This window comes from Misgurnus anguillicaudatus, chromosome 4 (assembly GCF_027580225.2).
Source record: "Misgurnus anguillicaudatus chromosome 4, ASM2758022v2, whole genome shotgun sequence".
NCBI lineage: Eukaryota > Metazoa > Chordata > Actinopteri > Cypriniformes > Cobitidae > Misgurnus > Misgurnus anguillicaudatus.
This window is the reverse complement of record NC_073340.2, coordinates 28,346,981-28,363,051: the sequence shown is the minus strand read 5'-3', so window position 1 is coordinate 28,363,051 and position 16,071 is coordinate 28,346,981. Positions and strand designations below refer to the sequence as shown.

Sequence of the window (16,071 nt, the reverse complement as noted above, 5' to 3'; positions counted from 1 at the left end):
GCTGTATGTAACAAAAAATGTTTTATGGTCTAAAATGCGTCAATTCGCTTAGAGCGCCTTTAAATCAAAGATGTGAAAATCTCATGTTACAACCCAAGTTGTTACAACCCAACTCAGTTTTTCTTTATATTATGTGTGATTTTTTTATTCTCTTTGTACTTTTGTCATTTTATCAACTTTCTCCGCCTCAAAGACTTTTGTTTTCGTCTGATGTCACTTTCAGACTATCTTGTTGAACATCCCATTCAAATGCATCTCATTGTGACATTTCATGATGTCAGCCGGAAGTGGAGTCTGGAAGTAGGGATTTCTGCACTTCACAGGATTATTAGTAATCATACAGTAAATCAGGAACGAATGAGTGAATGAAAGAGTTTTTGAATCAGTAAAGAAACAAATGTGTGAGACTGGCATGGTGCCATTTGAGCTGCTAATGCTCACGCATGCAGAGGATTAAAGTGCAGAATACTTGCATGAGGGAGTTGTGATTTTGCTTCATCAAGTAGATATCTCATGTAATCCTTTATCTCTCTCTCACACACACACGCACACATTTTCTGCCTCTTGTGATTAGTGGTGCTTCTGCGTCACTATTGTAATTCATTTCTATCCCTTCTGTATTTCAGTTCCACTTTCAAATCTGTTTCTATATCAATTTTACTTTTATTTGAATTCCAGCTGTAGTTCCCTAAACCTAACCTGTGATCAGAAATGCCTGTCTGTGAAAGTCTCATATTCTAAGCGTTAAAGTTTGAGTTTAATCATTGATTTCACATTGATTTCAATCTTTGGCATGACCTTGCCCAATCAATATTAAAGATATCAGGTTATATTTTCACAGAATGTTCTTTACATTATGTAGGATTACTTTATGTAAAAAGACAGGGTCACATATAAAGCTATTTTAGATTGTTGTTGTGTTCTTTTAGGATAATTAATAATATTATATAATATGATAAATAATATAAAATATTAGAATGTGAGATCTAATACACATGAAAGACACGTATAACGTTGATGCTTTTGTTCTACTGTTTGACCCCTCTTCTCTCTCCCGCTTTCTCGTACCCTTTCAGTACCCACCCAACCCCATTGTCTCGCTGTCTGTCGACTCGTGCTCTCATTTACTCTTTACACTGAATGTCAGTACAGAGGGCTCTTCCTATCTCTACCCCACGTTTAATTATGCATCAGATTAGAGATGTGTGTGTCTGTAACGCAATTACTACAACAAGTGTGTGTGATCCACCATGCATCTGTTCACGCACATTTTGATACAGTAGTAATTTTGCAGTGTTGGCACTGACCTTGTACTTTTTGAGTAACAACATGTACTTAATTTAGGTTCAGGGTTGGTACCTGTTGAAATTACATAGTATGTACTTGTAGAACAGGACTACAAAATAAAGTGCTGCCAATATTTTTTGGTGCCTGTATAAATTTGAAATCCCTCTGCTGTTCTTTGTTTGCAAAATAATCATCACAGCGTATTTCTGAGCAGGATTTCGCACAGCTTGAATTCTGCGCTGACAATCAGTAGACATGCGGATGGACTCCTGTTGAAATGCTGTCCAGTGATTTAGCTCTAATTTAAGTAATTTTCAGCTTTTCTCTACATTTTTGAGGCTGAAAGGAATTGTTTGTTTGGTGTGTTTGGTCAGGCATGAACACAACTTGTAAGCAATGTTCATCATAGTTGTTTTGCTACTGTAAGGTTCTGAAATTGCCAGGTTGGAATAGACCACCCTTACTAGGGCCACGCAATATATACCGAAATGGGTCAGAATATCGCAAACGACGTGTATATCACAATTAGCCATGGTCCGGTTCCCGGTTTCAAGGTATACCAAGGTTTTAAACACTCGAGGTTTCAAAACCAATAACATTTCCTGTAATACCGTTTGCAAGGTATGAGCTGGGTTTACACAAAATTAATAAAATCATTAAGTTTAATATATATTAATATATATATTTTATATGTATACATTTAATATATGTATTACAAAAATATTTGTATATAATTTAAAGGCTATTTTCTTTTCACCTGGTATACATGTTGTATGTTGCTTAAAAATAAAATTTATTCTGTCCAGTTAAAAAGTTGTTTTTATATATAGACATCTGAAAATAACACATTTTATACCGCAATACTGTGAAACCGTGGTATTTTTGCTTAAAGGAGCATTTCACCCGTAGAACATTAATCTTTATTGAAAGTGCGTCATATTTGTAGTCGAAACATACATTTCGAATTTGGTGCCTATTTGACCAAGAAAAGGGTTGTTTGTAGTCTCACTCCCTCAACAAAGATATAGCACTTCCTTCTTTCAATGATGCAAAATGATGATTTTTACATCATTGAAAGAGGGAAGTGCAACACTGAAATCTGTATTTCTCCTGTCATTGAAAGAGGGAAGTGCAACACTGAAATCTGTATTTCTCCTGTCTCAGTGGCAACTGGGGAAATAATGCACAACCATTCAAAAACATGACTGGGGTTCTAACTATACAAAGATTAGTGCAAATGGGTGAAGTGTCCCTTTAAGGTTATCATACCGCCAAAATCTCATACCGGCCCATGCCTTATCACAATACATTTGATTTAATTTTATGTAGGGCTGCATAATGTTTAATCGCGATTAATCTATTGCAGAATAAATGTGTTTGTTTACATCATATATGTGTGTGAATTGTGTATAATAACTTTGTACAGATAAATATACACACACACATGTTTATATTTAAGAAGTGTTTTGCATGTGTATATACATTTTTATATTTGTGTATAATTTATATTATATATAAATGTCAATACTTAATATATATATATATATATATATATATATATATATATATATATATATATATATATATATATATATATATATATATATATATATATATATATATATATATATATATATATATATATATATATATATATATACTTAAAATTATACATGCATGTGTGCATATTTATATATACATAATTATTATTCACAGTTTACTGGCATATATGATGTAAACAAAAACTTTTATTCTGCAATGGATTAATCGCGATTAATTGTTACGCAGCCCTAATTTTAAGACTTAAAGTCCCACTGTGGTGAAAATCTTTAGAGTTTTATAAAAAGAGTTTTATTGTTGTTCATATATCTATGTGGTGTTTTTAATATACTTTTAAGACAAACCATGTGCAAATTCATCATTCAACACCATTACTGAGGATTTCATTCATAATATTTGAGTTTTAACCAATCACATCATCACATTTAAACTGGTTGAACTCATGTGCAGTGTGTAATAGTCTAACCCATTGACATCAGCGCTAAAAATTACCAAATTTAGCATCTATTTGCACTTATGAAATGTGAAATTGACGCCGGGCCTAATTCGCCCAATTATATCTATGGTCCAAGCTGTGATTCAGTAGAGGCGGAGACTCATTTGCATATTCATAGATCCGCGTATTTAATCTGTTTTAAAGAATGTAGAAATTACTGTCACAGGAAAAATCATATACATATGTTATTATGATGCGTAAAGAGGAGTTTAAGGGATTAAGTCGACTACAGGAAGACTTTAAAAAACAAAGTATGGCCAAAGTAATATAGTATCTGGCACTTGGATGTTAGTTGGGACAACTGCATAGTTATATATTTATTTCATTTATTTTCTTTGTGCATTGTTAAATGTTTGATTTGTTTTATGCAACAGTGAATCATGGTTGTTCACTTTCAGAAGTTGTTGTGATAGTCTATGAAACATATGTTGGTTATATAATTAAAAAAATACATATATACATACACATACATACATTTGATGCTTTCGCACTTTCGGCGACCCGAGTTCGATTCCGGCTCGTGGTCATTTGCCGATCCCATACCCCTCTCTCCTCCCTCACTCTTAGAACGAATGTGTTAAAAACAACACATTAGTGTTGATTCTGGGACAAAACAGTAAATGCGTTGTCCCAGAATCCACCCATCTCTGTGTTATTATTAAAACAACACATTTTGTGTTACTTTTAACACAACTTGTGTTATGTTTTAACACAAAATGACACATAATGTGTTAAAATTACACATAATGTATTAAAAGCTTAACGCACAAAGATGTGTAAAAAATTAACATATCCTTTCTAAGAGTGCTGTAATTTCCTGTCATTTGACAGGCAAAAAATGGCCAAAAAGAATATGTATTAATTAAAAAAAAAAATCGCACAGCCTTAATCATTATGGTTAAGTCCACTAGATGAAAGAAAGAATGATATATTAATGTTTAATTGTTTAAATGATTGCTTTTCTTTCTGGAAGTTAAAGTACTCCTTAACTCCCAGTTTAACCTCTTATTTTGTCTATTTTCTCACTCAAAGTGACATTTTTCATCTTTCTACATAATAATATATGGTTTTTCAATATGTTATACTTTTTTTATTCACCCCAGCTCTGTAGCCCAATTTATATCACATTTATACTTGCTAAACTCTATGTATATAAAATCACATGGGCTTATCCGACAGCACAGCTTTGATGCCGTGATCTTGGCACTCGTTTCGGACAGTTGTAAGTCGTGCGGTCATGTTGGCAGGCGTTGAAAGGACCGTAGAGGCATACGATATTCGTGCCAGCAGCTCGGCAAGGGTTAATTCTACACTGGGTCACAGGGCAAGATGGGAGAGAATGTAATCCAGTTAGCTCAAAGCATGCGTGCTACGTTTAGATGCGCGCGTGGGGGAGGCTAACACCTAATGTAGTTCAGAGAGAAAGACAGGCCTTAAATAAATGTGAACAAAGGAAAAAGGTTTGGCCCACAGACAACACAATATGCAGAAAATTATACTGGATACATGCGTGCACGCACGAACACGCACAATAACATTCAATCAAACCAACGACCGGATCAAAATGAGCACTTCGCTTCTGGTTGATGTGCTTGTTAAGGTGGTTGAATGTGTGTTTTGTTAAGAAAAATAATATTTTACAAGGAATCACAATTTTATTTTACAAAGCTGAACATTTACAAATTATCTATTTTTTTTTTACTAAACTACAAATTGGATTTTTTCCACCTCTGAGTATAATACAGAGGTTAGGTGGAAGGTCTGTGGCTTTCTTCCTAAGTCACTGATACCTTAAATGAGACATTTCACAAGACTTTTTTAAGATATCAAATTCAATCTTTGCTGTCACCAGAGAACGTATGTGAAGTTTTAGCTCAAAATACCTTATAGGTAATTTATTATATCATGTTAAAATTGCCACTTTGTTGGTGTGAGCAAAATGTGTCCTTTTAATTGCAAATGAGCTGATCTCTGCACAAAATGGCAGTGCGTGGTTGGATAGTGCAGATTAAGGGGCGGTATTATCCCCTTCTGACATCACAAGGGGGGCCAAATGACCTATTTTTTTACATGCTTGCAGAGAATGATTTACCAAAACTATACTGGGTTGATCTTTTTCACATTTTCTAGGTTTATAGAAGCACTGGAGACCCAATTAAAGCACTTAAACACGTAAAAGTCAAATTTTTTTAAAAACTTTTTAAAAGCAGTGGCATTAGTGGCACCCTAAGCTCATGCTAAACATAAACTTAACCTTTGGCCTTAGCCATGACAACATTTCGAAGGAAAAAATTGATGAGAAGTTGCTTATTATGTTATTATGTTGTTATAAATAAGCAACAAACGATCTGAATTCAAGTTGCTAAATTGTTATTTGAGATAAAAAATCTATTTGCTTTAATGTCACATGTCATTCATTTGCTTCCAGTATGTAAAGAAATGTGGCCTCAGTTTGTTTAAATTTACATAACATTTATCCTTTGAGCTCACACTAGCATTATGTTCAGTAATGTTGGCTTGAATAGCCTGGTTTTGGTAATATATGTTTTGTAAAAGTGTGTGTGTGTGTGTGATTGAAAAGCAGGCATTTTTATCCAAAGTGACTTTCAGTGCATCCAAGCTATACGAATTTTTATTGGTACTGTATGTGTGTTCCTGGTAGTCGAACCCACAAGCTTTTGAGCTGCTACCGTAATTAAAAAAGCTTAAAAACCTTAAAATATAATTCTGTCTGAAAAAGTGGAATAGCTGTTCTGAATGATTTGAATTTGGTTGTGATAGAGTATCTAGGTTGGTAGCTAGAGAGTTGCTTACTAGCCCACTCAAGAAAATCCCACACCCTAACACAAGACTTCAGAAGATATTCGTTTCTATACATCTATGTGTTTTCAGCTTTTTGTTATCTTCCAGAAGTCTGATTGCACACTTCTTAACAAATCCACACAGTTTAAGGCAGCTTTAATGTCCGAAACACAAATCCTTAAAGGGATAGTTCACGCAAAAATGAAAATTCTGTCATAATTACTACATTTTTTGTGCTGGTGCACACAAAGGAATATGTTTTGAGGAATGTTTGTAATCAAATCCATCAAAGGCCGCATTGACTTCCATAGTATTCCTTTTTTTCTACTATGGAAGATCTGATCTTAAAATATCTTTCTTTGTGTTTATTATTTATATAGGTTTTTAGACAGAATTTTCATTTTTGGGTGAAATGTCCCTTTAACCCTAAGTAAGGAAAATTAATACTGATGCTCACCTTATCAGACACCACTAAATACACAAAACACTAGACACTGACATGTAATGCTGGTCCATGAACCTCCCCAGCAGTGAGTATATAGTCTGCACCCCTGTCGCAACTTGGCTGTGATGTGTTCATCTGCTTTTACATCAGCAAGAACAAACCATCAGCCACCTCATATAACGAATGTATCTTCTTTTCTGTCCTCCACAGATCATCAGAAACTGGAACGTGAAGCTCGAATCTGCCGTCTACTCAAGCACCCCAATATCGGTGAGTGTTTTCATGCATTTACTTTTGTGTTAGCCTATTGTTTTGCGATAATTTTTGGTGGCTCGACAGTGCAGTTAATGTTGCCACCTTTTATCAGTTTATGTGAGTGCAGTATTAAAGGGATAGTTTACCCCCCAAAAAAATTACCCCGTGATTTACTTCCTCAAGCTATCTTTGATGTATGTAATTTTTTTTTCAAACGAACATAATTAGAGTTATATTAGAAAGTGTCCTGGCTGTTCCAAGCTTTATAATAGTAATAAATGCTGGGTTCCCAGGGGTCCTTGAAAACCTTGAAATTTTGTGAATCTGGGGGGAAATTCAAGGCCCTGGGAAGTTTTTGAAAATATACATACATAGATACAGGTCATTGAATGCATTTTATGCCATAAGTTTTCTGGAAAAATCCATATTATTCCCTGTGAAGTGTAGGATAATATCATTAAAATTATAGACTTTTTAAGGACACGCGCTAAACGGTTTGCTTTAAAGTGCCCATATTATGACTGCTTTTCCACAAGTTAAATAGGTGTATGAGTTCCATAAAGCATGTTTCAAAAGTTGTTTGCCCGAAATAGCTTGTAGGAAAAGATTGTTAACCATCTCTAGTAGCCTCTGTTTCAGTGCATTTCAGATTGTGCCGTTTTGAGGTGGTCATTACATATATATGAGCTGCTGCTCCTTTGGCCACGCCCCACTACTAACGTCATGTGCGCGTGCATAGTGATATCGTGAGCAGTACAGACCATACTGTGTTATTATTTTTATATATTATTATTATTAATGGTTTATGTTGCCAACAGACAAATCAAGCAGAAAAGTATTACTAATAAGTACACTCCAGGAGAAGAAACTCATGACACACAATGATTCCAGAGTCAATTGTGATGTAGCAGTCTCAACAATACACTCGTTTTCCCTGGACAATGCTTACATATTCCCGTTATACAACATTTTCAAATGCATTATTTTTGCAAATGACAGAAATTTAGACCCGGCGGGGGATGAATACTGCTTGTGGACCGCATGCTAATTGCTAGAAGCTAGCGGGAAGTCCGGACCGTAAAGTTATAAGAGACTGGGGGGTACGTTAACCTCGTCAGAAAAGCCAGGGCGGTAAGGCCCAGTCTCGGTTAGTTTGGCAAAACACTTTTAGTTTGGCAAAGCACTATTACTTAGTTCTTGTAGAATTGTAAAATAAAGCCGTTAATTTTTTTTTTAACTTTTGAAACCAGGCTGCAAACTATCTAGCCTGCAAAAATATCTATATAGCCTACTGTCTACAAACAATATTACTATACATTTAAAAGGTATAATTTACGTGATTAGCATCAATGTATGGTCTCTGTTTTGAGATACAGATGCTCTAGCATCATAAATGTAGTATTTTGTGACAGAAGATGACAACATGCAAAATATAACGTGACTACTTACCTTTTGTGTTGATACAGCGATCGCGAATCGAATCCAGTCTGTTTCAGATGTGTGAATGATGCATGAAAGTCCAATAAAATAGATTCAATGACCATTTTTGTCCACAAATGCGTATAATCCATGAAATATAGCTACATAGTCTGTTGTTTACATCAGATTTCGCATGAACGTCTTATCGCCTACAATTTGAGGACTATTTGCGTCGTAACACACTGTATATGAGATCACATTTTAGGTTTAAATAAACACGCGTTTAAACTTTGTTTATAAAAGTAGGCGGGAGTATAATCCATAATATCCAAATAGCGCTGTTATTTCCGTGAGCCATGATAACAGTATAGAGGATATCAGGGAAGTGACTGCTCTCTGTGCTCTCTAGCTACCTGGTAGGTGGAGACCTGCGAGTGGAGTGGTGGGCGGGAAAATTTAAACGGAATGTGACGAAACGGCTAGTTACGTCACAACGGCGCTGAGTTTAAACTCGTGCAATCTGAGACTCAAGGTAGAGGACATTCAGAAACCTGTATCTCACTTAAAACAGCATGGATGGATTTTTTGCCAAGTTTGTAAAATAACACCCCAAAACCCAGAAAAAGGGAGTTTTTCATAATATGGGCACTTTAAATGCTTCTGTTGATTCATACCAAAATGCTTTTTTGCATAGTTGTTTGACACATGAAAAGTCTTGACTGTTGTTCCCTGAGAAGGAAATGAGACGCTGCGTCTCCCTTGCCGCACTTCCTGCGTCCCTGTAACGCCGTCTTTGGCAATATTTCAGATAGCGATATACTTCTGTCTCCTGCGTCACCCTGTCTTTGTCGTTCAGCCTCACCATTGGTTGAATTTGATATACACATTCAGATGCACGTACCCCTGGAGGCGTCCCCAAAGTGTCACCGCAGTGATGCAGCGCAAGTTCCCTTGAAAGGAAACAGTTACAATGTATCTTAAAAGGTAACACAATGTAACCTTGATCTCACTTCAAATGTGTCCCCACATTTAGTCCTTGAATTTGAGGGTATATGACCTGGAAAGTCCTTGAAAGGTCCTTGAATTTGAAGTTAACTAAGGTGTGGGAACCCTGTAAATGGTGCTTTCGATTCTGATTTGATTCTGATGTCCAAAAAGCCTTCTGAGGGCAATCAATACGATTTTTGTAAGAAATATATTTAAAACTTCAAACAAATGACTTTTTATGTACTTATTGTTAAATGCAGAACACAGAATGGCAATGAGGCAGCATGCCTTTTTTTTTCTCAAAAAAGGATTAAGCTTAGCCAGCCTGAACTAAATATACAAATTGTCAAACGTAAATAAATAAATAAAAGCAAAAAATACTTGTTTGTGCAGCTGTAACTGCAAATCTAATGCGAAATAAAAATCACTGGATATTAGGGCAGTGGCTGCAGAGGCTTCACTGTCTGCGCAGATCTTGCACGGACACACAGATAACGGTTGCTAAGCAACCTGGTTTGTTGAAGCGTATTTTTGTATTGTTCATTTTCATCAGAGTAATTCCAGACTTAGCTGCAGATAGAGACAGATGACATCTTTCTCTCATCCCAGTTTGAAGTGAAAAACAAAAAGTGCATAGCATCATAAAAGAAAAAAACTTGCACTGCGGTCGCTTGTCATCCTCTGTGGTTGCTGTGTCAGTAGCGCAGTAGCTTTACTACATGTACACATTCGTATGTGTGTGTATATTACAGCTTTTTACAATTGCAAAAACACATTTCTGTTGTCTACTTTCTCAAATCTTCAAACTACGTTCACAGAACCTTTGGCTCAAACAGTCGCCTTAAAATCATTTAATCTGTTCTCAAAATCAAACATAATATACTATATAGCATGTATACTATAAGTACTGCAAGAACAGTAGTAGTAAAAAAGCTTAGGGAAATAAAGAGGAGCTGATGAGACAGAAAGTTGTGGATCGATGGAGAACAAAAACAACCTGAGAGGAGAGAACCGAACAGAATGACCGTCGTGATCAAGGTGATGTTGACAGAGACAGAGAGAAAGAGGTGAGGATAGAGCGATAGAGAGAGCAGCGCAGAGATGAAGAGGAGTGAAGAAAGAGTACAGCTCTATAAATAACTGCACTGAGGTGGGAGATGCTAGTGGGCAGCATCCACAACCAAAACCATCATTATCACCGATGAGCACACAAGAAGTAAAAGAACGTGAAGGGACGTGATTAAGAAACCACAAAGAAGGTTAAGGAAGACATACCTGAAATGGTTTAAGGATGCCCTGGGCTAGGGTTAGGCAGAATGACGATACATACTGACGCAATGGTACAATTGTGCCAACTGGTATATTTTGCTGTGTCATTTATTTATGTACAGACAGATATACGTATTGCAACACTGCATGCAAATGTAGTGGTTTATGCGAAAGCAAAGTTTCACAAGTCAAGACAAGAGAATGTGTTGGGGTCTGATGCGAAGCAGTTTTGTCACCTCACAACCTGTTGCGTTATATACTCCGCTTTCTGCTTTCCGGTTTGCATACTATCCATCATAAATAGTATTTAAAGTATTTAAATGGTCTACTTTACCCGGGGAAAAGTTGAAGTGCAAATCCATGATACATTAACGGCTGATATTACCCACAAATCACTGCGAGAGGGCGGAGTGCAGTGACATCACATCAAAGGGAGCAGTTGAAGTCAGAGCTGTCAAGTCGGACACCTGCTGCTTGCCGTAGTGACATGAGTTGCCTTTTTTATTGCGAATGAAGTGAATTAGATGGTGAATTTGTTCAAAACAAACCTTTTAATAAAAGGTTGCAACCAGAAACACGGCTTATTGCTGCTTATATGTCCGAAAATAACGGGTAACATAAGCCTACATTATTAAACAGCACCTATATCATTGTTAAAAAACAACATTATTTTGTGTATAATTTGGTATAATACAATGTGTTTGCATGGTTTGTGGTTCAAAAACACGTTATTTTCCACATACCGTAAATTTTTGTAGCTCCAGATTTCACTCTCTTCCTTAAACGCACGGATTTGAAAAGCTCTGTGTCCCTGATTGGCCTGAATGCTAATCTGTATGTTGTGATTGGTCTGAATACCTCCGACGTCAGCAGGAAATGTGACACTCCTTACCATGCAATGCTAACAGGAGTTAACGTACAGGCTATTAGTCCGAAGCGGGAGGAATTATGATAATGTCGGTCTTTTCTACATCACCAATCCAAGATAGTAAACTGTTGCCTACAATCCGTGTGTTTGTTGTAGTCCAAGAAAAGAGATTTACGTTGGAGACGATAACTTGTGTCATTGTTTACTTCGGGGTTTAACCTTTTGCATATCGTTAACCTGTACTAAAACACACTTACACACCAAAGGAAATTTAAAAACGTGAATCGGACAATAGGTGCTCTTTAGGGGTGGCACGGTTCACAAAACCCTCGGTTCGGTTCGTATCACGGTTCTATGGTCACGGTTCTCGGTTCAGTACAGTTCTTGTTGTTATTTTTTTTAACACTACAGAAATTTATTACCTTATTAATGTATTAATTATCCATAATTTAGGATACAGTATTAAAAAAAGTTATATCATGTAATCATGCACAAACTGAATTTGACTTTAAGCACATTATTGGGAACATCCCTGAGGAAAGCCAGGCGAGATTTTGACACAGCGAGAGGGAAGACATTGATGATTTGAACATGCTTTTCATTTATTTGGCAAAAAAGAGAATGTGTATTGCCATCTTCATGAACTTTGTGTGCATTTTTAGCACACAAAGATAACTTGCCTTTATCAAAATGCCAACTTCAGTGTAGCTTTAAGATTTATCACTGAGAGGCTGCTTAAATACTGCAGAGAGAATATGTGAACGAGAGAGAAACATAATGTTTACACCTGTAATATTTAAATCCGTCTCTTTTGTCCACTTTTGTCCATTTCTGTCCTGATTACTTTAAGGGGCAGTTTATGAAATAAGATCGCGCAACTTTCACACGCTAGCAAAATGAAACTACGTGGAAATCAGCCGCTTTCGTTTTATCAACGAAAGGCTAAAAATAGCACTGAATACGAAAAGACGTAAAAGAGTGTTCATTACCTCAGATTAGATAAATGGTCGGAGAGAAGGCTGTTGCGTGTGGCTGTATCTATTGTTTTATTTCCGCTGTCATCATAGGTAACATGAAATAAAAAATGTTTCCACACACCAAACTTATACGACGCTGGCGCATCCTCCAACTGCGGGCAGACTTATTTTTCTCTCCCTCTTGCCATTTCTACACGTAACATGACCGGCAGCACTCACTCTCCACACCAGTCACCTCTTCTTCCGCGCTATTCGCGAAAGGGGAACACGCTATCTGAGGTCACATACAGGGCACGAGGCTACATACATTGCGCATGCAATGAACCGTTGAACCGTACGACACACACACGCTCCGAACCGAGACAAGCGAACCGAACGGTTCGGATTTTTTTCATGAACCGTGCCACCCCTAGTGCTCTTTAAAATATCAGCACACTGTAAAAAAATTCCGTAGAAATTTCAATGTTATTGCAGCTGGGTTGCCGGTAATTTACCGAACATTTAAATGTATGTTATTTACTGGCAAGAGTTTGTTCAAAGTTAAATACATTTTAAATATTAACAAGTCTTTATCTTTACAGAATAAAACTATACAATAACAGCCTCATGCAAAGCATTCTGGGAACCAGAAATCATCATCAACCTTTTTCTATTTTTTTGCTTCAGATTTTGTTTCCCAGAATGTTTTGCTTGATGCTGTTTTTTAGATTTACTCTGTAAAGACAAAGACTTGTAAATGTTTAATATTCATTTAACTTTGAACAAAATGTTGCCAGTAAAACATAAATTTACGGTAAGTTACCGGCAACCCAGCTGCAATATCTACGGAATTTTATTACAGTGCAGAGTTGATGCTTCAAGTCAGCCGCCGATCGAACACACCTAATGAATTAAACAAGTGATGCGTGAGAAGGCGGAGTTTAGGGACATCACACTAAATAAATTAATTGCATAAGTGATGGTTCACTACATTAATACAATTTTAAAATAATGAATGAAAAGAAGCTGAAATTTAAGAAGTTGTATTTTCATATGCACTGAAAAAAATTATTCATTCAATTTACTCAAATTTTTAAGGTAAGTGGTTGCAATCAATTTATTTAAGCTACATTTAAACAAAAGGTTTTTGTTTTGTTTTTCTATTTTTTTTGTTTTGTTTAAATGGAGCTTAAATAAATTGATTGCATGCACTTACCTTGAGTAAATTAAATGAATAATTTTTTCAGTGATGTCTGTGCATCTAGACTACAACAATTACTTGTGTTACGTTTCAACTTGCATACTATTTTGCTTTGCCCTAAAATGTATATACTTTTTCATAACAAAAATACCTCAATTGGGACCCAGCAATATATTCATGTGAATATATTGTCTGTTTTACAACAACTTATGATGTGGCTGTTGTACATTTGGGTCGATCACTGCTATGATCGCTCCCACATCATCTCCTGGTTAACCTTCAGACATTGATTTAACAAGCAACAGCATTTGTCCTTTGCTGACAGCTTATTCCAATATCTGGTATCTTCCACACCTTTTCACTCCTGTCCCAAATTGACCTCAGCTTCACACCTGTTCCAGTCTCTCACTACCTCTTCCCTCACTCTCCCAACATCTTTCTATCCGCTGTTTGCTTATTTTTCTTATTCTCATCTCCGTTCCCTCCTCGGGGCGATGGCGCTTCATTGTCACCTGTATCTGTCTCTCTCTCTCTCTTTTGCTTTACTTCCTGTCGTGTTTCCTGAAGTGGACAGCTTGTCATGTTTTCTGCTCGGGCTGGAGATAAGTGCTCCACAATAGAGCCAATGAGACGGGGAGAGAGAGTTTAAGAGGTTACAGAGGAGAGAGGACTAAGTGCTCATTGCTTCTGGCAAAGTCGGCACACGCTATGTTAGTCATGCATTTTTTTTACCGATGTTTATACAAACAGCAATGTTTTGGTAGGGCGGCAGAGTCACCATGTTAACACTTTTTTTGAAAATTAATCTACTAATGGATTGGTTACAGTTTATTAGATTTTAGTAGATTAAAAGGCCTTGACAGTGTACGCTTTAAAAGTTTTTTTTAAACCCAGCATTGGGTCAAAAATGGACAAGCCTAGACTAACGTCTGGGTTAAATTAACCCAAAAAAACGTTTATATTTAACTCCACAATGGGTTTAAAACAACCCAGCACAGGTTAAATTACTCCAGTGGTCAGTGTTTTATCAATCATCAGTAGGAAAAATGAATTCTGAAAGTGGTCAAAACAATATTGATCCTCTTTATAAAAAAAGTGATTTTTATATATAAAAAACTAACACATTGCTTTCTATGAGTATATGCACACACATTGCTTTCTATGAGTATATGCACACCGGCGCCGACAGGCCGCGGCGATGCGCGGCGCTGAGCAGCGGGTCCTGTATGCGACCCCCTTAAGGCTACGTTTACACAGAAACGATCTGAAAAGAAAACGCAAAGTTGCGTTATTACTTTCAATTCCGCGTTTATACGAGCGTTTTGAGGGGGAAATCTGCGTGCATATGGTGACGCAAAAGTGTGTGATATTCGATGTAGTATGCACGCCAGGCGGCTAGGTGGCAATGTGAAGCACCGACACACAACACCACCAATCCGTGGGCCTGCGTACAACCCTCTTCCTTGTTCTCCCAGGTCTCATCCAAATCAGTCTGGTTTGCCTCCGAGTTGGCACATCAACAATTTGATGGAGGTAATTAATGCGCCTTCTCTGATCAGTAATACTAACTGTGAATATTTCGTACAACTGCTGGAAAGACTCTTGTATATTTATCAGAGCTGCTATGGCAACTTGAAGGTCTGACATATGGAAATAATCAGACATGTTTTTTGTGATTTTCATGAACTGGCGCATGCCTGTGATGTAAACGTGTACGCGGCGAGAGCCAGCGTGAGCAGATTTTTGCGTTTGTACTCTTTAGATGGGAACACGAGGGTAGATCATTTTTAAGATTTCCACTCTGGAGGGTGGTTTCACTTTTTTGCTTTTTTAAGCCCCAAAAACGTCGTCACTGTGTAAACGAAAGGCACATCCGATAAAATCACCCTCGTGTAAACAGGCCCTAAGGATGCAACAAGTGGCGGCACAGTGGGTAGCACTGTTGCCGTGCATCAAGAAGGACCCTGGTTCAAGCCCCGGCTAGGTCAGGTGGCCTTTCTGAGTGGAGTTTGCATATTTTTCGTCTCAGCGTGGGTTTATTCCGGGTTCTCGAGTTTCCTCCCACAGGCCAAAAACATGCAAGCTAGGTGAATTGGAGATTCTCACCAACTTGTGTATGGATTAACCAGTTCTCACCATGAAAATAGCCACAGATGCAGGAATGGCGTTTAGAATAAATAAATAAGTTTTGCCCGCTGAAATTTTCAGCCAAATTAGAAAACAACTGCACAAAATATACACCAAAAAAAATCCTGGATCCCCACCTTTCCCAGATTTCATTCTCATCATTAAAGCTTGATCGTGACAGCAGTGTGCAAATGCTCAAAACGACACACAAGTTCTGCATAATGCGGCACTGTCCGTGTTCATGGTAAGTTTCTTTCTATCCAATATCTTACATATTGACTCGCAATTATTTTCTGTAAATCGATCTCGAGTCCTCGCGTGAAATGCAACAGGCTATCAAATATAGTTGTTCATGTTTATCGCATCTGCCTTTTGGTATAAGCAGAACAGTGGCTCACC

General features: G+C 37.0%; 1 protein-coding gene across 19 annotated transcripts in view; it reads left to right on the top strand.

Annotated features, from left to right (window-relative positions):
* The window catches only part of camk2g1 (calcium/calmodulin-dependent protein kinase (CaM kinase) II gamma 1), a 98,466-nt gene that overhangs the window by 32,034 nt on the left and 50,361 nt on the right, over nt 1-16,071 (top strand). For all 19 annotated transcript variants that reach the window (XM_055177160.2, XM_055177159.2, XM_055177166.2 and 16 more), the window contains exon 3: nt 6,801-6,860. In XM_055177160.2, the coding sequence (XP_055033135.2) occupies nt 6,801-6,860 (60 nt within the window). The remainder of the gene's footprint in view (nt 1-6,800; nt 6,861-16,071) is intronic.